The sequence below is a fragment of the Cyprinus carpio genome, chromosome A2 (assembly GCF_018340385.1).
Source record: "Cyprinus carpio isolate SPL01 chromosome A2, ASM1834038v1, whole genome shotgun sequence".
Taxonomy (NCBI): Eukaryota; Metazoa; Chordata; class Actinopteri; order Cypriniformes; family Cyprinidae; genus Cyprinus; species Cyprinus carpio.
The window spans coordinates 5,487,371-5,515,199 of record NC_056573.1 but is presented as its reverse complement, the minus strand read 5'-3'; the positions used below and the strand labels follow the sequence as shown (position 1 = coordinate 5,515,199).

General features: G+C 36.3%; 1 protein-coding gene across 2 annotated transcripts; it reads left to right on the top strand.

Annotated features, from left to right (window-relative positions):
* Positions 1-381: 381 nt before the first annotated feature.
* Positions 382-27,829, top strand: LOC109069422 (structural maintenance of chromosomes protein 6-like). 2 transcript variants are annotated; one of them, XM_042770487.1, is made up of 27 exons: positions 382-518; positions 2,580-2,711; positions 2,848-2,965; positions 7,307-7,412; positions 7,505-7,641; positions 10,420-10,481; positions 10,578-10,658; positions 10,745-10,846; positions 11,027-11,146; positions 11,354-11,452; positions 12,603-12,749; positions 13,357-13,445; positions 13,547-13,711; positions 14,872-15,050; positions 16,246-16,447; positions 17,574-17,688; positions 17,797-17,957; positions 21,909-22,044; positions 22,131-22,211; positions 22,288-22,458; positions 22,704-22,841; positions 22,951-23,096; positions 24,794-24,919; positions 25,436-25,541; positions 26,422-26,574; positions 27,202-27,299; positions 27,444-27,829. In XM_042770487.1, exons 1-27 carry the CDS (start codon positions 516-518, stop codon positions 27,538-27,540), a joined length of 3,270 nt encoding a protein of 1,089 aa, XP_042626421.1. In that variant the 5' UTR covers positions 382-515; the 3' UTR covers positions 27,541-27,829. The 2 variants fall into 2 exon arrangements, with proteins under 2 accessions (XP_042626421.1, XP_042626425.1); XM_042770491.1 differs by lacking the exons at positions 27,202-27,299; positions 27,444-27,829 and adding an exon at positions 26,657-26,686.

Sequence of the window (27,829 nt, the reverse complement as noted above, 5' to 3'; positions counted from 1 at the left end):
ATATATTTGATGAATTAAAGGTTAAAAAAATTCTAATAATATATATTCTAATAATATATTTTCTGTACTATCACTTTTTATCAATTTAACACATCCTTGCTGAATAAAAGTATTGATTTTATTTAAAAAAAGAAAGGAAAAAAAAAATACTGACCCCAAATTACTGACCAGTAGTGTATAGTGTAAATAATTATATTTTAAAAACATAGCTTCTTTTTTTTTTTTATTCATCAAAGTATCCTAAAAAAGTATCACATGTTCTGAAAAAAAATATTAAGCAGCAGAACTGTTTCCAACTTTGATAATGAATCTGAATCTGATAATGATTTTTTTTTTTTTTTTTTTTTTCAAAACTTTTCCATGACATGTTTGTGGATAAAATTAGTTTTTCATACCTCACGGTCAACCATCTATCACTTTGCTGAGAGCCATCTGATTGGTGATGACGAACCGGAAGTGGCCTGACGCCTTCGCTCTCTGCTGTCAAAGCGCGCGAGGAGCCTCGGGAGGATTGTATGGTATGTTCAGACATTTGACTTTTTGTACTTACACTGATATAAAAACGCCGTATTAACTAACATTTATCTTCCGAGTGTCTGTTTTACATGTCCGCAGTGGTTTTGAGCAACAAATGGTTTCAACTTTTAATGTCTTTCGCCATTTTAACAGAAAGCGAATTTTAACGTGACATTAGTTTCTAGAAAACCTAAGCAATGTTGAAACTTAACGTTACCTGTCCAGTGTCTCACAGTATAATTGTTGTAGTAAAGTTTCCGAAGTCCCCCCTACGAATGTCTGGTTTTAGTTTTCATATTTTGATTTAAGTTAATATGGTTTATCATTACGTTTCATTTTGAGCTCAAGTTGTCAGTATGACACACTTGTGTTAACTTACTGAATATCTGCTATTTCGTGATACAACACATGCTTTTCTGTCGTGAACAGCTCTGATAGCATCATTTAGGTCACCTTTCCTTTAGTGGTTTTGTCGTGGTTTCTGTGATCGTCATCAGTTTTGTCAGGTCTGTGTAACAAGGACAGTTCGATAACAAATCAAACCTAGCATTAAAACCTAACGTAACCATGCCAGCTTGTGTTATGCATTTTCAGAATTTTATTTTTATTTTTGTAGGCTTACTGTACAATGTAAGTAACTGCATTAACGTATCATAACTCACACTATTTTATCTGTAAAATGACTGTTATAATCAGAACTACAGTGTCTGTTTTCATAAAGCGTATATATCCAGCCTACATGTTCTGACTTGGCTATTGGTCTGACATTCTTATAATCAAAGTAATTTGTGTGCTATATCAAACCCTCAAACCACAAGACAAACAAAACCAGGAATTTAAAAACAATTTAAATAAAGTCCACAGTTGCTTTAGAAAATGCAGACTTTGTAACCTTGATTATGACCACTAATGTCTGAATGCATGTTATTATGGAAGCCCGTTTCTCACAATTCTGATTTTTGACTTGCAATTCTACAGATTTATTTTTTTTCCTTAGAATTGCAAGATATCAGAATTGCAAGGTATAAAGTTGCATTTACCTGTTTTTCTTCCGAGGTGGAAACAAAAAGTGAGAAAAAAAAGTCAGAATTGTGAGATATAAATTTGGAATTGCAAAAAAAAAAGTCTGAATTATATCGTAATTCTTCCTTTTTTTCTCAGAATTGTGAGAAACAGTCTGAGTTGTGAGATAAAAAGTCGCAATTAAGTTTTTAATTTTTTTTTCATAACTGAACAGTTCATCTGTGCATATCTTTTCATTTTTTTCTTTCTTTCTGTATTTCTTTTTTTTTTTTTTTACCTTTATGTTTAAATCAGAATGTCATAACTGGACCTTTCTCTGGTGATATATGCAGAATTTCTTCGGTCAATTAGTCTACTTAAAGGGATACTTCATCCCAAAATTATAATTTTGTCATTATTCACTTACCCCCATGTCGTTCCAAACCCATAAAAGTTTCGTTCGTCTTGGGAACACAATTTAAGATATTTTGGATGAAAACCGTTATGCTTGTGACTGTCCCATAAACTGCCAAATAAATAACAGTGTCAAGGTCCAGGAAAGTATGAAAAACATCGTCAGAATACTCCATCTGCCATCAGTGATTCAACCATAACGTTATGAAGCGACGAGAATACTTTTTTTACACAAAGAAAATAAAAATAACAACTTTATTCAACAATTCCTCTCCTCTGTGTCTCTCCAAATCAGCATAGCGCCGTTTAGATAATTCTGAGCTGTATGCAGGCGGCGTACGCTCTTCAAGACAAGGAAAATGTACAAATTCCCACTTATTGTTTCACCTTCTATTAAAGGAGTAGGTCACTTTCAGAATGAAAACTGTCATCATTAACTCACACCCCCTACTTGTTCCAAACCTTTTGTGTTCAACAGAAGAAATAAACTCATACAGGTTTGGAACAAGTGGGGGGGTGAGTTAATGATGACAGAATTTTCATTCTGAAAGTGACCTACTCCTATAAGTGATATGGCAGTGTAATCACAATAAAGGATATAAATGTCTGTATGTTTATTGTGATTGATAAATGTTTGACGTGTGTAGATGTCGAAGAGGAAGAGCAGTAATTCGGGGCTCACGCCTGATAAGAGAAGCCGGTTATCTCAACCTGAGCCCTCTGAAGAGGATAAAACAGACTACTTCAGTTCAGGAGATGGCATGAACACATCACAGAGTGTAAGACTTACTCAGCATAGTACGCATGCTTAATTTTTGCTGTAAAATACCCTATGTGTACTTTATTGTCCTAATAAGAGAATTTGTATTAGTGACTGTACTCTGCACTATCATAAGTATGTATGTGTGTTTTCAGGTTACAGGTGAAGTGGGCATCATAGAGAGCATCTCTTTAAAGAACTTCATGTGTCACTCATTGCTTGGTCCCTTTAAGTTTGGTCCAAACGTCAACTTTGTCGTGGGGAACAATGGAAGTAAGTCCTTCTCCAGGATCGTTTGTTTTTTAAAGCCATGAAAAAAGATTCATTCTGTGCTGTGTACATTTTAAAAACCTAAGCCATGGCAATGTTTGAGCCGAACTGTGAAGTTTTAGTAACTGATTGTGATGTGATTTTAAAAAAGACACATCTTTCAGCTCTCTGTTGAGTTAACAGTAGGAGTGTAACGGTATTCCAAACGAACCCACGATACATATGGCAATACTCTTGATACATACCACGATCCGCCCCCCGACAGCCCTGGCCCACCTGAGGTTGACCCCACTTGCACCACTGCTCATCTCAAATCTGAAGATGCATGTAGAACATTGTTTGTTAAAAATAACAACGCGTAAAACAGACCTATTGGCTTCCCTCATTACAACAGCAATGACCAAAAATGCATGCTAGTATACCAGTCGTTTACGCTTTGTCACCCGACATAGAACACACTATCTGTGTTAAAACTAAACTCATTTGCACGTGTTTTTAAGCAAAGACTAAGTGCTTGAGAACTCGCGCGCACTGTATGAGGATTTGTGTGTGTGTGTGTGTGTGTGTGTGCGCTCATCCATAGCGTGTGCACACACAGTGAGCCTCGCCAGACAGCCAACGTGTGTCACACAAGTATTGATTTCTCTTTCAAGACTTGCGTTTGAACTGACAAACTAACACAAAAAAATATGTCAGAATGCCCGTGTGTGTGAGTATCTTTGCAAACATCATTGGCCACGTCTTAAGTGAACATAAACAGTTGAGAAAGACAAAGCATATGTATCAGTATCAGTGCACTGGATCTGTGAATTCTGTCTTAAAGGAACAGCAGTCTATTCCTGCTGTCTGTGATTTTAATGTTAACCAACAAAAGACAAGGAAATCACTCACATCTATTGGTTGAATAGCTATTGTAACTTCAACAAGGATTGCTCTTTAATTTATATAGCGCAGTATGCAATATTATTTTACATTTCTGTGCCTGAAAATGACTGTGAAACACCTGAAAAGCACCGTTTATTTTATTTGTATCTTTGCTCTATTGTATTTATTTGTGCTGTTGCACTTAGTTTGATTATTAATTATTTTCTTTATTTTTATTTGACTATAGTCCATTTTACCCTGAACATTGCACATACCGAATGGAACCATACCAAACCGTGACCCTGAAACCGTGAACCGAACCGAACCGTGAGCAGTCTGAACCGTTACACTCCTAGTAAACAGACCCAAAAGCAAGACTACTGATTTGAATCTGTCTGATGATTCCTTTATAGAATGAACTCACTGAACCCAATTGATGTAGAAAATTAAGTATCATACATGTTATTCATTATTTTTTTGTTTGTTGTTTTTGATTTGTTTGTTTTTTTTTTACCTGAAATTTAGCCTTGATGTTTCCCTCAACTATGGTTTTACCTAAACAGAATATCACTTGACACGTCTAACAGCAAAACATTCAGCCTGAGGCATATTTGCATTTAATTTTTTTATAGGGCACTGTCATATGTTAAAATATACTGATACACTTACTAAAGGAGTTGTGTGTCTAAATGTAGTAATCAGATATTTAAAGTATTATTAAAGATCATTAAAAGACTTAAAGGGGTCATATGATGCTTTATTTAAAGATCATTATTTTGTGTATTTGGAGTAACAGAAAATGTGACATGCTTTAATGTTCAAAAACACATTATTTTTCAAATACTGTACATTATTGTAGGTGCTCTATGCCTCACCTCTCTAAAACTCGTCGTTTTCTACAAAGTCCCTCCTTCTGACAAGCACAGTCTGCTCTGATTGGCCAACTGACCCAGTGCATTTTGATTGGCTGAACACCGCAAGCACTCGGCAGAAATGTAACGCCCCTTTCCATAATCGCGAGGTTCATCTTTCAAAATAAATGTAAAGACAGTTAATAATGTTGTTAGTTTTACCATCAGTTCAAGCCTGAAAGGGGAACAGAGTTCTGTGACAGACACAGTGATGAAGCTCCTATGTGTTTGCAGTACACAAACCACAGACGGTTAAGACAGCTGACTCCACTGTGTGACCCAGTCTCTCTCTCTCTCTCTCTCTCTCTCTCACACACACACACACACTCTCTATCTGCAAAACTCTGCATTTGAACAGTCAATAGCAATTACCTCCTCTCCTAGGTTCACGAAACGGTCGTCCATAAAACTCTGCATTTGAACAGTCAATAGCAATTACCTCCTCTCCTAGGTTCACGAAACGGTCGTCCATAAAATGTGTTTCTGTTCTGTTGTAAGTAATCTTGAAGCTTCCTAAATGCATCTTCTTTCAGAAGGCCAAATAAAGTGCTTTTGGTTTCGCCTAGATACACACAGCAACTCCCTGACATGACTGCTTCAACACTAACTGCGGTTACTGTAACCATGCCTTCTTTCTTTGCGTAAACATTTGGGCGGCATTACACAAATATTTCCACATAGTGACGTAGATATGTGGAGGCGTGTTAGAACGAGGCATTTCAGGGGGCGTGGCAGAGTCTTAACTTTGGCAGGTTTGAGTCTTAACTTAATGATGATCGATTAATTGTCGATAAAGATGCATATCTCTTGTTGGGTTTTAAGACTTTAGTCTTTGCGCAACTTGTGAGTGAGCATCCTCTTTATGCACCAAGAGCTTGTAACACTCCAAAGAGAATGGAAAAATTTAAATTGCATCATAATGACCCCTTTAAGCTGTAAAATAGGTACTCCACAGTTTGGACCACTAGGGGGCCATAGACCTCTTAATGGTGAACATAGCAGTTATGTAAGTGTGAGCAATGGCTCACAGAAATGTTTTTTTTGCATCAACTGACAGCTGTTTGAAATAAACAAATTCAAGGAATAGTTCACCCATTCTAATGATTTTGTAAGCACCCAGAAAAAACTTTAAACAAACAAAAAAAATATCACCCACCCATTAAAAATATTTTAAAAACACACAAAAAAACTTCCAAATTTAACCTTGCTTACATTTAAAGAATCATTTATAGAATTGTATGCACAAAATCTTGTCGTTTTTGTCTAACTGGAAAATAGATGGTAAAGCTGAAATGATAAAAACCAAACAACTAACCCACCAAAACTTAAAATTTTTTAAACTTACTAACCCTCATCCCACATAAAATATATATTAAATCTTAAATTCCTTGGAATGAAAAAAGGATGACACCGCAATTCTGTTTGTTTGCTTTAAACCAACACAAATCTAACCTTCCAAATGAAAGCAAAACTGAAAAGGTTTTTTTATTTTTTTATTGTAGACTATTGTAAACTTACTGCACCCCTCAGGCCATCTAAGGTGTAGATTAGTTTGTTTCTTCCTTGGAATGGATGTGGAGAGGATTATCTTTTTCCGTTTATGCAATTGCATGACATCCTAGTTGACTCACCACTGGATCCTCTGCAGTGAATATGGAAACATTTTTGATTTATGCCGTCATGAGAATGAGAGTCCAAACAGCTGATAAATACATCGCAATAATTCATAAGAAATCCATGACTCCAGTCCATTAATTAATCTCTTGTAATATGAAAAGCTGCATGTTTGTAAGAAGCAAATTCGTCAAGACATCTTTAACCTTTGCTTCAGGCTAAAATTCTCTATCTACTGTATAATATTGCTTTTAAAATCAGTGAAAAACCATTTAAGTTCACACAAATCACATTAAAAATATTCATATAAAACATACCATAAATATACAAAAAAACAGTTTTAAATAAATCTGTTGGTGGATTTTGATGTGAGAGCACAACATCCCCTGTTCTCTCACATCAGAGGATTTGCCATTGTTCTCTCATTCAATCAGAGGAATTTAAATGACATTATATGATAATGGACTCCCTATTTTTACAAACATTGCAGTTTTTTTACTTCACCAAGGCGTTGATTATGCTTCATATGACCCCCTTTAAAGGAGTAGGTACATGTGGATTACTTGGGGCCCATAGACCTCTATTGTGATGTTTTTATCAGCTGTTTGGGCTCTTTTGCATTTATTGACGGGTTCACCCAATTTGACTGCAGAGCTGGTTGATAAACATTGGCGGATAGAAGTGCAACCAGGAATGCTAAGTTTCTCCAAATCTGGTCTGATGAAAAAACACACTATCTATTTTTTGGATGGCCTGAGGTTGAGTAAATTTTCCCAACATTTTCATTTTTGAGCAAAATATTCATTTTTTTTTTTTTTTAAAAAGGCTTATCATTACCTATGATAAGAAGAAAACAGCATATTGAGTGTTTTGTGACATTGCCGTTGCTTGTTGTCAATGCTGATAAATGTTTATGGTTTTATTTATAGTTGTGTCATGTGTATTTGTGTGTTAGGTGGAAAAAGTGCAGTGCTGACAGCTCTGATTGTAGCCTTGGGCGGTAAAGCTAACACCACTAACAGAGGCTCCTCACTCAAAGTATTTGTTAAGGAAGGAGAGAGGTACAACACATCTATCCGGTCTTCTCTGCATGTAGTCATAATCTGTATATACAGTAGTCTCTCACACTGTTGTTTGTTTCTGGGATGTTCAGTTCTGCAGATGTGTCCATCACTCTGAGGAACAGGGGTCATGATGCTTATAAGCCAGAAGTGTTTGGTCAGTCCATCAACATAGATCTTCGTATCTCCAGCGAAGGAACGCGGACATATAAACTAAAAAGTAAAACAGGTATACTTGGGCCCTTCTACAGAGTTGGAAACATCTTGAAAAAAAAAAATCTTCCACAAATTTTGTATGTATGCCAATTGTACAATATCCAACGTACACATTTCTAGTAATTGTGCAGTTAATTCTCATATTGTATTTTCAGAAAGTTTTGGAATATTCTTCCTTTCCTCTAATTTGTCACTACCGAAACACAGTAATATACAATTTAATATGAAGGGTTTTATTGACATATTAAGATTTTGTTTACTTCTATCTTGTAAATATATTTTTAGCTATTTTATTAAGAATTTTAAGAGGTAAATCAATAACAGATACTATTTTAACAATATTTCAAGTGTCATTTATGAGATTTGTTGTATTTTGAATCCAGTCTTTCTTTGTAAAAGGCATAAAGTTGATCATACTGATTTCAAAGTTAAGGATTCATTAGTTTGAATATACATTTATCCAAACACTATCATAACATCTTAGTTGATAATTTAACATACTCTATTTTTGACAAAACATCCCATGTTTCGGTAGTGACAGTAATGTTTTGGTAGCAGCCACATGACATTACAGAATTTTAACTTGCATACTAAAACACTACTAAAACATACTAAAATACTAAACAACTGCATAACTGTACTAAAATGTTATTTATTTTACCCAAAATTTATAATTATGTATTCTCTTTGTCACTACTGAAAAAAGATGACATGTTTAATTCTTGACTGTTTCGGTAGTGACAATTTTAAAAAATGAAAATTGATTCAAGTATGTGACAATTCAGTGCCAAACAAATCACGATACATTGGAGTGGGAGATTATTTAAATGTTTCTCTGAGGGGAACTGACTGTCTTTAGAAAAGTTTATGTGGTATTTTCTTTTCTTCTTGCCTCTCTGAGGGCATAAAAGTAGTGTTCATGACTGTCTTTAGAAAAGTTTATTAGGGATAATGCCGGTATCAAATTTTCATGTTGCGATTATTTTTCTTTTCTTCTTGCCTCTGAGCAATGCATATTAAAGTAGATGTTTTTTCATAAACAAAAATAACACAGCTCTAAAGCTTTGTTTACAGTGAAAAATGTTACACCATTAAAACCCGATGCAAAAGAAAAGACCCTCTATCATTTACAATAAACCACCATTAGTTCCTTAGTTAATGCATTAACATTCACAATGAGCAATAGTTACATTTGCTTAAAGTTACCTAATCTTTTGAAAAAATACAAGTCTTATTCTGCTCATTAATAACACAGTTTGCAACTTTCGATTTTAACAATGCTGGAATCCTAAATGATTTCGAAATTTTTCATACAGTCTGTTAAATTTGTAACGATTAAAAAAACACTTTCAAACAATATAGGACATGCTAGCCAGATTAAAATGGAAAAAAATTATGGAAAATATTATCTAAATATTATTTTATATTATTTAAATGGTTAGAAAGTAGCAGCTGCTTTGACTGTTTATGGGTTTTCCAGGGTAAGCGGCTTGCAGTTTCTGCAGTTTAGCGCCATCTGCTGTCAGAGAGTGAATGTGCTTTCATTCAGCGCGTCCTCTCCTTCCTCCATGTCTTCGGAACACAATTTTAAGCAGCATACAAACGGTATTTTGACCAGTTAATGGAAAAGTATTCTTAAAATGAAAATTCTGAATAATTTGTAATATATAATTATTCAGGAAGGCTTGTGACTGTACCGCGATAGATCGCATGAATACCGGCACAAGACACAATTCTGTTTTTGCTTCAAATTTCGAAATTATACATAAAATTTCGAAATTATACAGTCTAATTTAGATTAAAAACACTGCTGCAACCATGGTCCAGGAACAGTATGACGAAAACAGGAGCCCATAGACTCCATAAGAATGTCAGGTCCATCATAGAGCCTGTTCTACCTCTCTCCCAGACTTGTAAAATATGTGAAAAATTATGTTTTTCGAACAACCTAGTATGAGAGCCTGTTCTAGTACACCCCCAAATCAAAATCAAGACTTTGTAAAAGAGCATAATAGGACCCCTTTAATTTCACAAAGAAACGTGCAACAATAGTGAGTGAGATGAGTGAAAGTCTCACTGGTTTAGAACGACACCAATGTAAGAAATTATGCCAGAATTTTATTTTTTTGGTAATCTAACCCTTATATTACTAATTTTAGAGCAATTAAATCATGACAAGGCAGTTTATATTTAGAATTATTATTGATAAATGGAACTAATTCAGTTGAAATTGTTCATATTTAGTTTAAACCCATATAATAACTGAACTTTTTAACTTCACAATTTCATAGCTCCTGAAAATGTTACTTGGACACGTTCCAAAATAATGTTTGTGTCTGTGCTCTCATGACAGAAGGAACGTGAAGATTTGCTGAAGCACTTGTAATTAAAGCCAGGATCTTATTCTTTCCTGATGTGTAATCGACAAACAGTCGAGTCAGATGTGCACATATGCACAACACATGTGGCATCTGTGGTGCTCTACTGGTTTTGCTTTAGATTGGAAATCAAGTACCAAAGTTGTCAATCATACCAAATTCGATGGTTTCATGCCCAGTAATTCAGTGCAGAAAACACACTGTGGGTGGTACCAACCATGTTTATACTCTTTAGTGAACCTGTATTTGTTGTAGTCTGGTTCATATTTATTTAACCTTGCATAGTTTTGTTAATGGGTTTAGAGGATGAGGACAAATCACACAACCTGTTCATGGTGACATTTGTTTAGCTTCTACCACATGACAGATGAGATACCACAAAAACCTGACAGTTTGATTCGCCTGTCTCCCAGGTCACTTAGTGTCATCGAAAAAGGAGGAACTGATCTCCATTTTGGATCACTTTAACATCCAGGTATGGCTAAAGATCAACTGCGTTCTGAAAATGTTTGCTAACAAAACTATTTAAATGATCTGTTTTGATTTTCCCGTTTGGTTTTTCCATCCTCAGGTGGACAATCCGGTCTCTATCCTAACCCAAGAAATGAGTAAACACTTCCTCCACTCCAAAAAAGAGGGGGACAAATATAAAGTGAGTCTTAATATTTGTGTGCATCTGTGCGTTTGTTACTCTTATGACAAATACAAACTTGAAATTTGTTTGCTCTCTTTCTGTAGTTTTTCATGAAGGCCACTCAGCTTGATCAGATGAAAGAAGATTACAGCTACATCATGAAGACCAAGAGCATGACCCAGAATACAGTGGAGAAGCACAGGGAGGTGAGTGCTGAAATAATCAAACTTACATATTGGTTTATGTAACTGAACTGAAGTTATGTATTGGATGGAGCCGCTTTAGAAACAATATCTGATTAGATTGCTAAACTAGATGCTCTTTAAGATGGCAGCATAGTCATCTCTCACTCGCTGATTTCTCCCACACCCTTTCCTCTCTCACAGACTCTACAAGAGCTAAAGAGAAAGTACCAGGAGAAAGAAGAGCGCTATAAAAATCTGGCTTCACTCGATGAAATGCAGCACAAGTTGGATGAGCTGAAGAATCAGATGGCCTGGGCTCTGGTTAGGAATCACCGCCAGCACAACATGATCTCTGACTGCATGGCTCAAATCAAAATGAATACAACAATTCCATTGTTTTCTAATCAAATTTAAATGTATTGGTTTTGTTAAGGGTAAGGTACCAGAATCATTCTGTATGGTTCCCTACTCGTGTTTTAAATATTTTATATAACCGAAGATTGTGAAATGTATGTCTGTGTGCGTCAGGTGGCAGAGGTGGAGCAGGAGATGAAGCCCATGAGAGAACGAATCGCAGCTGAAGAGAAATCCACCATCAAATATGACCAGAAGGTGGAAGAGTGGGAGGTGACTGAATATTATTTCTGGGGTCCAGTATCCTCTAGTGCCATGAAGCCACACATTTGACTACAGGATAAAATTCTGTCCGGATTTCTGCTTTTCCTGTCTTTAGTAGGCCTTTTTTGGCCAGAATGAGACTGATGTATAAATCAGTCAAAATCACAGGTTTTTTTTATTTTTTTTTTCACAGTTTAGGGGCGGGTTAACTGAAATACATTATTCAACAATATAGATTCAGATTCAAGTAGCTTCATTGGCATGATAAAAAGTCTTTACATTTCCAAAGCACTGGTAACATAAAATTACAGACACCTTTAAACACAAACACACACAAAATAACAGTGAGAAGGAAAGGCAAAAAATACACAGCATGTGTTGATGTTATTGTGCAGTTGGTGGTCCTGTTGCACAACACCTGGCAGCCAGGTTTGCATTTTCTGAGGTTTCTCCTAGTAGATATGGGAGTTTAAATAAGTGTGCATCAGCTACAAGTTGGCATTTGTATTGCGATGCATACATATATAACATATAAAAAATAAATAGATTAATACTCTATACTATATACTTATAATTTTTCATTTGGATTTTCATTTTGATTTTTTTTTGATTTTTAGTTCTATTTTGTTTTGTTTTAACTTTTCCTACCTACACAATCACACTTAAAAAACAATCAGGTTTGGGACACCAGGATTTCTTGCTAATTTCTTTCCTGCTAATTGTGTTTTGATAACAATGAGAAACTCAGAAATCCAAAAGAATAAAAACAGCTACAGAAGGAGTGAAGATTATTAAGATTTTATTTAATTATTTATTTATTTATTATTTATTTATATTTTTTTTTCCATAATGCCATAGATAAGTATGGCATTAGTAACGGTAGGCCATTTGCAAGGACACTAGAAACAAAATTGGCTCTTGGGCACAGTAGATCACAACTGTAATGGCATTGACATTATAGTTGCTTTCATACTGCAATCTTTCAGCAACTCTGGGATAAACACTCAAAGCTTTCTGACAATATTACATAGATCTGTTGGGTTGTGCACAGCCAGCAGCCCTAGGTTATTTCATTGTGAAGAAAATGCTTAATGAAAATCTAATTATGTCTGATTCACAGTAATGTGCAGGGTGTCTATTTTGGGTTTTGTTTGTATAGGGGAAGGTTCAGGAGGCCAACAGGATATTCAGACAGCTGCAGGATCAGCTGGAGGGTGTGACGGATCGGATGCAGCAGCTGCAGCCACAGTGTGCTGAACTGAAGAGCCGAGTACAGGCGCGCAACCGAGACCTCAAAGCCGCTGAGGTGCACAATCACATGCATGCACAACACAATAAGGAGGGAAACAGGAAACTTTGTGCTCACATCTAGGGTTGGGTATCGTTTGGATTTTATCAATTGCGATTCTGATTCTGCTTATCAATTCCAAGTTTAGATATCAAACATATTTATTCTGTGTCTCTGGGGGGTATTTTTTAGACATATTTTTAAACCACAATCATCCGACCTAAATGTTTAGTCACCCCGTGTATTTGTGTTTTACAATTTATAATGTTGCTGTTGCTAAACAGTCAGTAATAAAATATGAATAGATAAATGACGAGCAATGGCACAAACAAATACAATAACAAGATACAACTAAAACAAACTATGCTCTTAAGTTTTTCAGGTAGGTGTAAAAGTAATATTTAGGTACAGAAATACCACAGAAAATGAATAATCTATTTTACTTTAACGCTGGTTAGACTTCAATGTATAAATTAACATTAATGACAGACAGCAGCAAGTTTATTTAGGCTGAAAAAAAGTATCCAGTTCCAGACCTTAAGTATGTGATTCTGGAATTGGAATCGATTTTCAATTCCCAACCCTACTCACATCTCAGTGCTAATTTTAATTTTTCTTGGCTTAGACTGGTTTCCATCGTAAAAAGACTAACTTGAGAGACCTTGAAAGGGATAAAGATCAGCTTAACAAGCGGATCCAAGAACTCAAACACAGGTACTTCAACAGTGTGCCGAAAAGGAAACAATGTTATGCAATTATTCCAGTACCATTTCCAGCTGTTTCAGTATAACCCAACCCCTTTTCACTCTGTCCAGCATAAGTCAGACGAACTCAGCAGACACTCGTGCTCGTGAGGAGAAGATGAATCACATTCAGGCTGAGCTGGAAGATCTAAGTTTCCAGGACTCCACTCTGGCTCAGCAGATCGATCAGTTTACACAGGCCTGCGCCACTGCTAAAGAAAAACTGGGTAGAATGAGGTTAGTGCAATTGTTGGTAAAAGTCATGGTTAAAAAAGGGACATCTCTTAAAAAAAGAAATGTAAAAAAGGTCCTCATTAAAGAATTATAAGCCTTGAACCAATCCAGCTATGAGGGTAATATTACAACATTACAAACTTCAAAATTAAAGCAAAATTGTGTTTGATAAGTCAAAGATACAAGACATAATGTCTTTAATGAGGTAAAGAACAACAATCCCATGAACCATTGCGAATGCCATAATTCAATTAAAAATGGTGGAGAAATATGAAACTATTGATTTAAAGATGCTGATTATATGTAAAGAAACCATGTATTTTACATGTATTGCAAAACATGAATGTTATGGTTACAAATATTGTACTTTGAGAGCCTAGGGCAGGGGCCACAGCCCTGCAGAGTTTAGATCCAACCATAATTAAACACACCTGATCTATCTAATCAAATCAAGCAGGCGTATTTGAAAACTAAATGGTATGTGTGTTGGAGCAGGGTTGGAATTCAGCTCTCAGCCCTCCAAGAATTGAGTTTGACACCCCTGGCCTAGAGAGACTGACTCATTCACAGTGCTTCATGGGAGTTGGCGGCACTTAAGTGTTCTTTTGCCGTGATTTACTTGTCACAGTTCTCTGATAGGTGGAGATTTCGCTGCAGAATCATGGGTAATGTAGTTTTTTACCAGGGATTCTGCTTTTGAACACAATTATTTAAAATAGAAAATGAAATAATGTTGAAATAATGTGGCTTCAACAGAAGTGTATACCATCGATTAACAACCTCTGAGCTCACAGCAGAGGTTCCAAATCAGTTTCCCTATGAGAAAATAAATCTGATTTTTAGTTCTGAAACCCAACTGTTCCACTGTATTACTGGCACTGATAATGTGAAAGTCTTTGTACAGACAGTCCCGGCAGATTGTATTGCTTTTATTGAAATTCTGATAACATAATTAATCATAAAGAAAATTTCCTAATTAAAATAGGAAAGAGGTAAAAAAAAAGAAAAGAAAAAAGAAGCATTTCACTAGTGGTCCCAAAATGTTGGGTTTCACTGAATCTTAAATGTACAACAAAAATGTCCTTGTTTCTAATTCTTATTTCATCTATTGATCGGTCTCACTTTGCATATCTTGTAATCTTACTTTTCTCTTCATTCTGTAGTCGTGAAAAGCAGGACCTGCAGCGTGCGATGGAATCTAAGCGACGTAACCTGGCTGCAATGGAAAACAGTCGAAATGATCAGCTGTGTCGTTTTGGTGAGCATATGCCGCCACTGCTAAGAGCTATAGATGAGGCTGACCGGCGGGGTCAGTTCAAGAAGAAACCTGTTGGACCGCTTGGTAAGTATCCTGAACTAGGGCTGGGTGATATGACAAAAAAAATCATATCTCTGTATTTTTTGGCTGAAATGCAATGTATGGTATATATCCCGGTATTCTCTACATTTTCTATTTGGATTAAAAATTATATATTTATATATATATATTATATATATATATATATTTTATTTTTATTGTTTTAACATCCTGCCCAATTTTGTCCAATAAAACATTGTTTATATTAAAGGCAATGAAAACAAATATAGTGAAAGCAGGCTATGCTATCCATCATGTGCAGAAAAGAGAAAAAAATCACATTACGTTCTAACATTGTAACATTACAATCTAAAAACAATTTCCATGACTTTCTAGCATTTACAAAAGGAGACTATAAATGTGAAAATGTAAGTTATGCACTAAGGAAAACAGCACATGAGTCTGTCAGAGCATCTGATGGGCGAGCTGTTTTAAACCATATGTGTTAACTATATTGCACCAGTTATTTTAAAGCCCTTAATATAAAGCATGTCTTATTTTTAGGACAAATTAGATTATACATTTTCCCTGCAGCGGCTCACTCTGTGTCAAACTCTAGTTAAAATGAGTACACAGACAATTTTATCAGTCATAACTTAGTAGGGATGCACCGAAATAAAAAATTCTGGATGCACTTGGCTAAAAACTGAAACCGAAAATGCTTTGTAAAAAAAACATAACATTACACTAAATAACAAAAAAAAAAAAAAAAACATTTTTTTTTAACTCAAAAATTTTAATGATATTGAATTTTAAAAACAAGCTGGTGAAATAACTACAGTTTTATTGAAAGTAAAACAAACACTTAAAAACTGGACAGAAAATATATTATTAAATATCAATATATTAATTTTATTCAGTATTATCAGAGCATGTAAACATTGTGGGGAGCAGATCAGTGGATGAGAGGGAAGCGTGATTTTACCAGGGTTGCCCAGTACAGCTGTACTACACCGTGTTACAGCACAGTAGTGCTATTGCAAACAGGAACAAGTACACTACACTAAATTTTCTCAAGACGCGTTATTTGAGTGGACTTTGCTTTTCCGGTGAGCATGTTATTGAAAAGCTATGTCTTGGGCTGTGCACACCTTAAGTGTTTGCGTCAAAACTGAAGTATAGTTTAGGCTTTAGCAGAAACAGCGTTGTATGGAATTTTTGTTGCTTATTTTGTTTCTAGGGTTCTGTATCCGATTGCGGGATCCAGAGCTGGGTCTTGCAGTGGAGTGTTGTCTGAAGTCTCTGATGTTAGCTTTCTGTTGCGATAACCACGCTGACGAGAGAGAGTTACAGAGAATCATGAGTCGCTACTTCCAGCAGGGCAGAAGACCTCAGATCATCGTCAGCAGATTTACCAACACAGTCTACGATGTCAGGAGCAGGTAGCTTCAGATCACCTTACCTGACCTGATTTTGGATGATTACCACGGTTTTCTGTAATTCTTCATTTTCTGCCTTATTTTAATTCTCTGGCAATTTGGTGTCATGATATTAAAAGCTATTAAATATGTCATATAATGCTATTTTCAAAGCTCATTATTTTGTATATTGGGTGTAATAGAATATCTTAGCATGCATTAATGTTAAAAAATCATTATTTTTTCAGATACTGTTCATTATTGCAGATCCTCTATGCACAGTCTTTCTAAAACGTGTTGATTTCTACAAAGCCCCTCCTTCGAAAAGCGCAGTGTGCTCTGATTGGGCAGATGACCCAGTGTGTTGTGATTGGCCAAACATCTCAAGCGTGTGTCGGAAATGTAACGCCCCCTTACCATAATCATGAGCTTTAGCTTCCAAAGCAATTATAAGAACAGTTAATAATGTCGTCAGTTTCGAGCGTGACTTGAGCTGAGTGGTAAACCTGCACGTGATGCCGCCAGTGTGAAAGCTGCTTCAGCTCTACTCGAGCATCCAATGTGAAGCAGAACACGTACTGTAGTGAATCATGTTTGTCGTCTTTTCTCCGCCAGTTATAAGCAGAACTAAAAAACAACACTACTGCGATACCTGAAACCCCGTCTTCTTTCTATGCGTATCCATTTGGGTGGTATTATGCAAATATTTCCACATAGTGATGTAGAGATGTGAGGGAGAATTCAATTGAGGTGTTTTCGACCGGTCTGGATCAGCCTTCTCTTTTAGATAGAAAAATATCTTTTGTGGGAGACTCTTAGCTTTGCAGATCTTATACATGCACAAACAGCTACAAAACACACTAAAGTAGAAGGAAAACATTCAAATGCATCATATGACCCCTTTAATAAAATAGTAAACCACAGTTTACCACAGTTGATCTATTGTGTAAAAAGTCAGGAAAAACCAAAGCTGACGACCCACTTGATGTTTTTCCTTTATGTCACTTATAAAATTTCAGCTTGTTGGTTTCTAGCCAGTACTTCATATTGTTGGTTTGTAGCCATTATGAGTTTAACCGTCAAAGCACAAAAGAGAACTTTGTATGATTGAAAAGATAAATAAAATATTTTATTTTTTATTGGTTTTCAGGGCTGTCTATCACCCTGAATATCCAACTGTGCTCCAGTCACTTGACATTGAGAATCCAGTTGTGGCCAACTGCCTGATCGACATGAGGGGAATTGAAACCATTCTGCTCATCAAGGTAAGACCATGAGGAGTCCCACAAGCACTTTTGTGTTTGATCGTAGTGTGTTTCCACATCCTGTGAAGTGAAGAGCTTTGTTCATGTCTGCTTTAATTTTGCCCACAGAACGCTAAAGATGCGAGAAGGGCCATGCAGAGTGTAAACCGACCACGCAACTGCATGGAGGCCTTTACACGTGAGGGGGACCAGGTCTACTATAACCGTTACTACTCCTCTGAACAGGACAGAGTACGCTACCTCAGCAAAGACATCGAAGAGGAAATCAGGTTTGAAAATATTAAATCCATTTTTGAGATGGGATTCATTTCAGTGCATGGCAAAAAATAAATCAGTTGGCTACCAAAGTTTAGGTCTTTGAGTTTTTTTTTTTTTTTTTTTTCACAATCCAATATACATGCAGTATATTTTGACCTAAAGCATGGGGCCTGGTGACAACACTGCCTTGCTTTGCAGTCATAAAGAAATGGATGAGATGGAAAAACAAGAGACTACTTAAGATGACACAGAAGAGCAGTATGATTGGAATCACTTTCAGAATTTCCAGCTGATGAATGATAAAAATATTCACAGCTAATCAAAATCACCCGACTTTAAAGAGCTTGAGCATTTAAAGCAGCAGATGACAGAACTGCAATGCACATTTATAAAAAGATGGTATTTCTGGGTGTGATGCATCTTATCAGTAACATTAGTATATGTCTGTCTAGTTAACTCGTATCAATCACCCAGATCAACCTAGCAACAATTTAGAACACCTTAACAGCAACACCATTTTTATTTATTTTTTTATGAAATGTGTATTTTTATTCAGCAAGGACAAATTAAATTGATCAAAAGTGATAATGAAGTCATTTATAATGCTACAACATTGCAATTTCAAATAAATTATGTTCTTTTGAACTTTGTGTTCATCAAAGAATCATGGTTTCCAGAAATATATTAAGCATTGCAACTGTTTTCAATGTTGAAAATAATAAAAAATGTTTAATGAGCAAAATCAGCATATTAGAATGATTTCTAAAGGATCATGTGACATAGACGACTGGAGTAATGATAGTGTAAATTCAGCTTTATCATCACAGAAATAAATTACAATAATATATAATAAATTACCTGGGGGTGCTCCGATTGATTGGCTACCGATCGCTATCGGCTCATAATCGCTCGGGGAAGTTTGATCAGCGTTCTCTATAAAGGCCGATCTCAAGCTGAAGATGCTCCTGCTGGGAGAGGTTTGGTATGAATGCAGTGGCTCTGTCTCAGTCTGTCCGGCGCCGGTAAAATTATTATAATGCTGAAGGTAAGGTACAATTCATATTTCTTCTTTAAATAACTTACAAAGTAATTTAAAAACTTTATGTCAGATATAATTTCAAAAGCAGCATGTGTGAATCACAGCGCACACTCTTTTTTTCCTCTCAAAAGGCTTCAAATCAGCACATTGCGTCTGCACTATAAACGAGCTGCACACTACACAGTGTCACTTACACAATCGAGGCAGTGTCACATCATCACTAACGTTTATAATTTTCATTTCTTTTTAATTCTTGCCAGTGTTTAAACCATTCAGTGCTTGTGCACTCTCTTAGAGACAGTGCGCTCATGCACACTCAAATGCAAGGTTAACCCATACTCTTGCTTATATTTATTGCATTTTAACACGTCTATGAAAGATTGTATTACTGTACTGCGTATAAAGAGAATCACAATACTCAAAAAGCATTTTCAGTAACAACGTTTGGATTTGAAATCAAAATGGATAAATGTTTTGTTTGTGGTAAACAGCCACGGATCAGTAGCAGACTCCTGTCTGAAAGCACAGTATGAGTCACAATGCTTCTGTACTGCACATGGACTGCATGCACACTGCAAACAGAGTAGGCCTGTGTGTGAAACTGGCATGAGGCCGCCTCACATACAGCTCACAAAATCAGGCTTGTGCTGTGTGTAAGCTAGTGTGCTACAATTTCCCCATTATAAAAACAAAAATGCACTGCATTTGAAAAATGTCAACAACAAAAAAATGCCCCGCTTAAATTAAAAAATCTTCCCCACAAGACTGTCTGAAAAAATCCTGACTGGAGCATCACTATAAATAATTCTACATGATAAAAAGAAGGCTTCAAAAAGATCGGTATCGGCAGATAGTGCTTCCTGTCATCGGCGATCGGCCATAAAATCCTGATCGGAGCACCCTTATAAATTGTAATAATATTTCACAATATTACTGTTTTTACTGTTTGTTTGTTTGTTTGTTTGTTTGTTTGTTTGTTTGTTTTGGTAACACTTTAGAATAAGGTTCCATCAGTTAATGTTAGTTAATGTATTAATTAACATGAACAAACAATGAGCAATACATTTATTACTGTATTTAAATAATCTTTGTTAATGTTAGTTAATGAAAATACAGTTATTCATTGTTAGTTCAATTCACAGAGCATTAACTAATGTTAAACTACTGAGCCGAATCTGATTGACTGACGAACGTTCTGAGGTGTGCAATTATTTTCAGGGAAACGCACAGTGAGCGTAGTTCCAGGCAGCTCTCCTGACTGCATTACAGTTCCATATCACTTCACATAGTTAACTGTAATAACGGAAATTATCATGTAGTACCTATACAGCACACAGGACTAACAAAAACAACAACATGACAGACGATTTTCTGAAAGTAAATACACATGGCATTTCTCACTAGCGAGGTAATAACAGCGCTGTTTAGAGACGCTGCTGCTGAACACTGTTGAGGGATGCACAAAGGAAGCCTAATTCACACAAGCTCTCTCTCTTTCTTTCTTTCTCTGTGTGTCTCTGTCGAGCAGCAACTTCCCGCTCTTTCTCGTGAAGCCAACACGGAAGTGACTAAAACTGCAAAACATTAAATCACAAAAAAAACATGTCTACAAAATGGAGCCAAAAACAAAGACTCCCCATGTTAAAATGCCCAACTTTACAGCAGAAAAAAAACATATTTACAGCCTGGTGCAAAAAATGATATAGGTCTATATAGCTAATTTTGCCCTTCATGACAACTGTGAGGGGGTGAATTTTTTTATAACTCATCCGTTTAAATTATATTAAGCCTTAAAGTTCTGCATAATTAAGGACGTGGCAATTTGAGTGACAGCTGGATTGGCACTGCTGACACTGCCGTCCAGCTAGGTGGGTGTGGCTTCAGCAACCAGCTCCCGCCTCTGCCCATTTTCGATGATCCGGGAGTGACGCGCGGTGACGCGGTGCCAAGATGGCAATGGCCCGTTCCGCCCACTATGTGCTTCAAAAACGCTCTTCAGAAATCTGCGGGTGACGTCACGGACACTACGTCCATGTTTTTTACAGTCTATGGTCTCTGTCTCTTTCTCTCTCTTTTTAATAACTTCATTAATAACTGCATTAGAATGCTATCAACAGCTTAAGCCTCCATTACCAGTTTAAAATGACATTTTGGTACTAGCAAAAGAGGCGCTGGATGAGATGTGGAAGAAATAATCCTACTCACAATAGCGATTTAAGTACAATAACCGGACGAATCCCTTTAAATATATCATCTGATCGATGTCTTGAGGTGTGGTAACCGTAGTATAAGCAGAATAATTGAATAGTTAAACTCCGGGCCGTTGAATTATTAGAAAAATAATGCACACCTGAGGTGTAACGGCCACTCTACTTCGCGTCGTAGCTGCATCGCCCCCTCGGGTGTGCATTATTTTTCTAATAATTCAACGGCCCGGAGTCAATTATTCCTTTCTTAACAACCACAACTTTTGATTTGAATAATGCATTAGAAAATGTTGAAATTAACATTAACTAAGATTATTAAATGCTGTAGAAGGATTGTTCTGGCTTAGTTCATGTTAAAGTAGTTAAATAACATTAACTAGTGGAACCTTATTATAAAGTGTTACCGTGTTTTGTTTTGTTTTTATCAAATAAATGCAGGCTTGGTAAACATAAGAGATTTTCGAATGGTAACAGTTTAAAATTCTAAATTCAAAGTCTTTGTCAAGCCAACATTCAACATTATCATTAAATTGTGCATTGTCAAGCCTTCCATCTGCACTGAGACCTGTTGTTGTTGTTGTTGTTGTTATTTAACTTGGATTTTTTTCATTAATCTTGAAGTTGGCTTGGATTTGGAATTGATATTCATATGGACAGTTTCTATTGAGCGGATCAACAACCAAGAAAGATCAAAACCTTTTTTATTTCTTTTGCAGACATTTGCAATCTGCTTTACATGCCCAGCAAACACATTTGGATCGCTTTCAGCAGGACATGCAGCAAGTCTCTGAGGAAGAGAGGCGGAACAAAACTCTTCTTTGCAGAGCCCATGAAGAACGCAAGATGGCGCAGGTCATAAAATACCAGCTGTGCACAGGCCGCATCATAGCGTTTTAACTGAATGTGTCCTAATATGTATTTCTTATTTTGACTAACAGGAATGCTGTCGGAAGCTTCAAGCAGAGCTGATAGAATTACAGAATGTTGAGGAACCTCAGTCAGAAGACCTGAAACCTTTGGTAACAAACAGATTCGCACATTAAAAAGATAAATGTTTTGGTGGATTTCTGTGTATCATTATGTCTCTGTGTTCAGGAAGAGGAACTACAGGAGCTCTGCAGCCGAATAAATGTGTGTCGAGAGGAATTTGAAGCCGCACGAGATAAGGTGCTGACACACAAGAAGGAATATGAGGAGGCCGACCAGCTCTGCCGGCAGCAGAGGGAAGCTTTTAACAGCATCGCAGAGGAAGCTGAGCCCATTAAGGTCAGAGAATACCTTTCTTTAAAGAATGTGTGTAACATCATCAGTGGACAACTTTTAAGTCCTAATTCCTCTTGTTTAAAAATAAATAACGTACAAAAAAGCCTTAAAATAAAGATCAAAAACCAAAATAACAATAGTTAAAAAGACTTAATACTGAATGAAACAAATCCACAACAGCATACATGCTTAATTATCAGTGTGTCCCAGCTAGTAAACAATTTTGTTTATATGTGATTTAAATGTAGGAGCGATTTAGCAACAGTGATAAGGAGTTGGCAAGAAGTGAACTCCATAAAAAACACTATGAAGAAAATCGGAAAGCACATGTGGACATGATTGAGACACTAAAGACGAACCTGAATGTAAAGGACCAGGAGTTACAGGTGACCAAACACTGACATCTTACACTGATCCGTTAGATATGAAAAGATTAGTATTTGTATGAACCTTGTGGGTTTTTTTTTTTTTTTTTTTTTTTTTTTTTTTTGACAGGCATCTATAGCAAAAGCCTCAGAAATCTGCCCTGAGCGTTTGGATGTGAGGAGGACAGCGAAGAGTTTGGACAGTGAGATCAGCCGCCTTAGACACAAGATCAACACACAGCAGGACCAACACGGACACAGAGACATTATCGTCAGGTACATATACACAGTCCACAGGCAAATCTCACAAAGCCTGTCAAAAGAATGTGACTGGATGGTATCTTACCCCAAAATTAACAGAAAGAATTAAGAAATTACTTTTAACATGAAGAAAAGTGTAATGCATTTATGACCTTTAAAGGAATAGTTCACCCAAAAATTTAAATTTGCTGAAATTTACTCACTCTCAGGAATTCCAAGATGTAGATGAGTTTGTTTCTTCATCAGAACAGATTTGTATAAATTTAGCTCACCAATGGATCATCTGCAGTGAATGGGTGCCGTCAGAATGAGAGTCCAAACAGCTGATAAAACATCACAGTAATCCACAACAACATTCATCTGTCCATCCACTACTGTTTTCTGCATGTTTGTTATAAACACATCTATCATTAAAACATTCTGTTTCTGGCTAAAATAGGAGTCCACTATCTATAATATTGTTTTCTCCAGAGGAAAAGTTTCTTTTTTCCGTTGAAGGAAGCATTATTATGGATTATGGACTCTGCCAAAATGATAGATTTATTTCTTACAAACACAGCTTTTCGCTTCACAATGTTAAGTGATGGATTGAAGTGGTGTGGATTATTGTGATGTTTTTATCAGCTGTTTGGACTCTCATTCTGATGGCACCCATTCACTGCAGAGCAAGTGATGTAATGCTACATAGTCCAGAGGGTGAGTATGTTTTTCAACACATTTTTAAAACTTTGCAGGACATTTAAACATATTTCATCCCTTCAAATCTTAAAGGGGTGCTATTATGCTTTTTCAACTTTAGTTAGTCTGTAATACTGCTGTTTGAGATCTGCAAAGTTACAAAGCTCAAAGTCCAATTCAAAAGGAGAAATTTTATTTAACAGAAATCACTTTTCAAAAACTACAACGAACGACTTGTTTGGACTACAACACATATTTTCCGGGATTTGTAATATCACAAATACCGACGAATGGGACGAGACCTGGTTGAGCTGCACAGAGGCAATGAGAGTTATTACTATGCTGAAGACACACTATGTTTCCCAAGGCAGACGCATTTAGAGTGGTCACAATCATCCGGGTTTAAATCGCACTCAAATTGATTTGATTTTGACGCAACACTTACACTGAAGCTCACAGCAGGCGGCTATGGTAAGGGGCATGACATTTCCCAACCAGGCGCCGAGTGGATCCAATCACAACACACACTGGCCCAGCTAACCAATCACAACACGTTTCGTATTTCAGAAGGCGGGCCTTCGTTTGATACAGGAATTATTCAAGCCGTTCATGCCAGACTGTGGAGAGAGGTGTTGTAATAATGTAAAATAGGTGAAAAATAATGTGTTTTTCGAACAACCTAGTATGAGAGGCTGTTCTAGTACACACCAAAAACAAAATCAAGACTTTGTAAAAGAGCATAATAGGACCCCTTTAAAAGAAACTATTTCTCATATAAAATAATTTGCCTATTAAATTATACCACGCTACCGTACTATTAAAATATGCAATTATATTAAATTATTCTATGCTATTGACATATGAATAATGGAAATCAGAGTAATTCAATGATAATGTACTATGGTACTGCCACAGTATCATGTTGTTATTTTCCCTGCTTATCTGTGAGCACATTTGCATTGTTTTGTCATGCAGGTGTGGTTTATAGGTTATGATGTTACAATGGTCAAGTTGTTGCTCATTGTATCTTCTAGGCAGTACCATGAGGCGAAGGAAAACTTCAGTAACATAGCACGACAGGTCAAGGGTCTGGAGGCTTTCATCCGCCAGTTGACTGATATCATGAACACCAGACACAACGTCTACACTAAAATGAGAATGTAAGTTTCACAAGTTTCATCGCAGGCTCTCGTCTGATTATTGCTGACTGATTTGAAATGTTTTTAAAAAGATTGTTTTAATATGCCTGAACTTCAAACCACAAATTCAATGGTCTCAAATTCAGCAGCCTTTGTGTTCCTCCTTTTGATATTTTGAAGTGTCTCTCAAAGGTAAATTTTGTTGACATTAGAGTTAAAGTTTTTTACTCCAGGGATTTTAGATCTCTTTTTATCACTCCATAAATCATAAAATAGTGTACTGCACATCATCCAGAAAAAAGAAAAAAAATCAGATGCACTTAGATAAAGTTCAATAAAATAAAGACTTAAAAGTCTCCTTTGTATGTTTTCTTTTCACTCGTCTGAAAGATGATGTTATGAAAACTGTTTTGCCTGTAGTGTCTTTCCTTGATAAAACAACAAGTTGCAGTGGGACATATCAAAGGGCTTGTCCATGTTGAATGCAGATTTTAGGGTATTGATGGTGAAGTAGGTTGTGTTTCTGTGTTTTTCCAGGTATCTTTCTGTACGCTGTAAGTACTACTTTAACCTCATGCTGTCTCAAAGAGGATACATAGGGAAGATGACCTTTGACCACAAGAATGATACTCTCTCCATATCAGTAAGTGTTTGCATGATGTTCCACCTCCTTGCAGGATTTCAGTCCATTGTGGCGTAGTGTGTTACCAATGTTTTGCTTGGTGACTGTGGTCCCAACTCCCTTAGAATCATTAACAAGCTCCTTCTGGGTAGTTCTGGGCTGATCCCTCACCTTTCTCATGATCATCCTTACACCATGAGTCAAGATCTTGCACAGAGCTCCAGACCAAGGCTGATTGATGGTTGTTTTGTATTTCTTCCATTTCTGAATAATTGCACCAACACTTCTTGCTCATGATCTTGCAGCCAATTCCAGCCTTGTGCAGATCTATCTTGTCTCTGACATCTTTTGATAGCTCTTTGGTCTTGCCCATGGTGGTGGGAGAGGTTGGAATGGAAGATACAGATTGTGTGGACAGGTGTCTTATACACCTAACGATCCGACATTAGGAGTAACTTCTTAAAGTGACAGGACTAATCTGTGTTCCACATGGGCACATAACCAATCTGTGGGAGCCAGAATTCTTGCTGGTTGGTAGAGGATCAGATACTTATTTCAATCACTGAAATGCAAATGAATTGAATTTAACCTACATATAATGTGTTTTTTCTGGATTTTTTGGTTGGTATTCTGTCTCTGTCCATTAGAATAAACCTAGCATAAAAATAACAGACCCTTCATTTCTTTGTAAGTGGACAAACTTTCAAAATTAGCAGGGGATCAAATAAATATTTTTCCCACTGTATATGCATGCAGTCTTGTATAATTTAATTTTGTTGAATAGCTTTTTTGTTCTGAAAAAAGTTTTTTTGGGGTCAGGATTTTACTTTACATGCAGTAAGTCTGACCTTTTAAATGTACAGTAGTTTCCTATAATAATGGTCATCTGTCTCTTCCTCAGGTTCTGCCAGGAGAGGGTGGTAAGGCTAATCTGAGTGACATGCGTTCACTATCTGGAGGAGAGCGTTCATTTTCTACCGTGTGTTTTGTCCTGTCCTTGTGGGGCATAGCTGAAGGGCCATTCTGTGCTTTGGACGAATTTGATGTCTATATGGTAAAATAAATAAATCCACAAAAATATTAAGCAGCAGAGCTGCTTTCATCATTGATAATAATATGAAATGTTTCTTGTGCAGCAAAACAGACCCTGAAGACTGAACCAAGTAAATTGAACCAAGTAAACGCATGCTAAAAAAATATATATATATTTTTTTATTATCCACTATTCTCATATAAATTCTCATATATATTCTCGGGGATTATTTACTAATGAAATGTAATTACATTTTATAGTTGATATTTGCTAATTAAATTTTATCAGGATTTTGTTAGTGTATTTTTTCGGTGCTGTAACTGGATACCATTTTTTCCACAGTTTAGCTTTTTGTAGTTCATTTAAATGGCTGAACAATGTTGAAAAATTAATTTTTACAAATACAAAAATTTTATGTAGTCTCTCAGTTTAATGTGTGGCCATAAAGGATTTATACATAATTATACAAATACAAAAAAAACAATGTTTATAGTGTTTACTGCTGTCACTGCTTGATATATCATGTCAAGTAGCCAAATAACACGTTGTGCGAATACAGGACATTTGTCGTGGCTGTTGATGACAGTCAGGTGACTGGAGTCCTGGAGAAACGTATGCAGTCACTGTGTTGTGTGTATGCTCTCTCAGGACATGGTTAACCGGAGGATCTCGATGGATATGATGCTGAAGATAGCTGCTAGTCAGCGCTACAGACAGTTTATTTTCCTCACGCCGCAGAGCATGAGGTAAAGAGCTTCTCTGATGTTCATGTAAAAATGAGCAGACGTAGTTAGATTAGAAGACATGATTATTGCCTTATTATTATCATTTATAACGCTAACATTTTAAATTGATAGAAAAAATGTAATGTTCTGCTTTGCTTTTCCCAGTTCTCTGCCTGTCAACAGCCTTATCCGTATCCTTCGCCTGAAAGACCCTGACCGTAGCCAGTCTGCTCTTCCTTTCGGTCAGAGGAACCCAGAATGATGCTGTTGTCCACTGAACATCATCTTACCTGTATGAGGTTAAAGTCAAAGCAGGCAGTGTACTTACAGCTGACAGCTGCACTTTATAGCTCCCTGTTGCACATATGTTTACAGGCCATTTAAATGTACATTAATTTAGTTACTTAAAACCAAAATTTGCAGGTCTAGTTTTGTTCTGCACTTTAAATTTTTCTAAAATAATAGTTTTAAGGTTTATAAATATGAACGTGAATACATTTTTCATTGTTTTATTTTTATCACTGAACTAATTAAAAAAATTGTTTTTATTA

Bases quoted from the DNA above. Each gene is read 5' to 3' on its own strand.
- LOC109069422 (XM_042770487.1), top strand. The intron at 11,147-11,353 runs GTTAGGAATCAC...TGTGTGCGTCAG, and splicing joins ATCAGATGGCCTGGGCTCTG to GTGGCAGAGGTGGAGCAGGA. The intron at 22,212-22,287 runs GTAACAAACAGA...CTCTGTGTTCAG, and splicing joins CAGAAGACCTGAAACCTTTG to GAAGAGGAACTACAGGAGCT.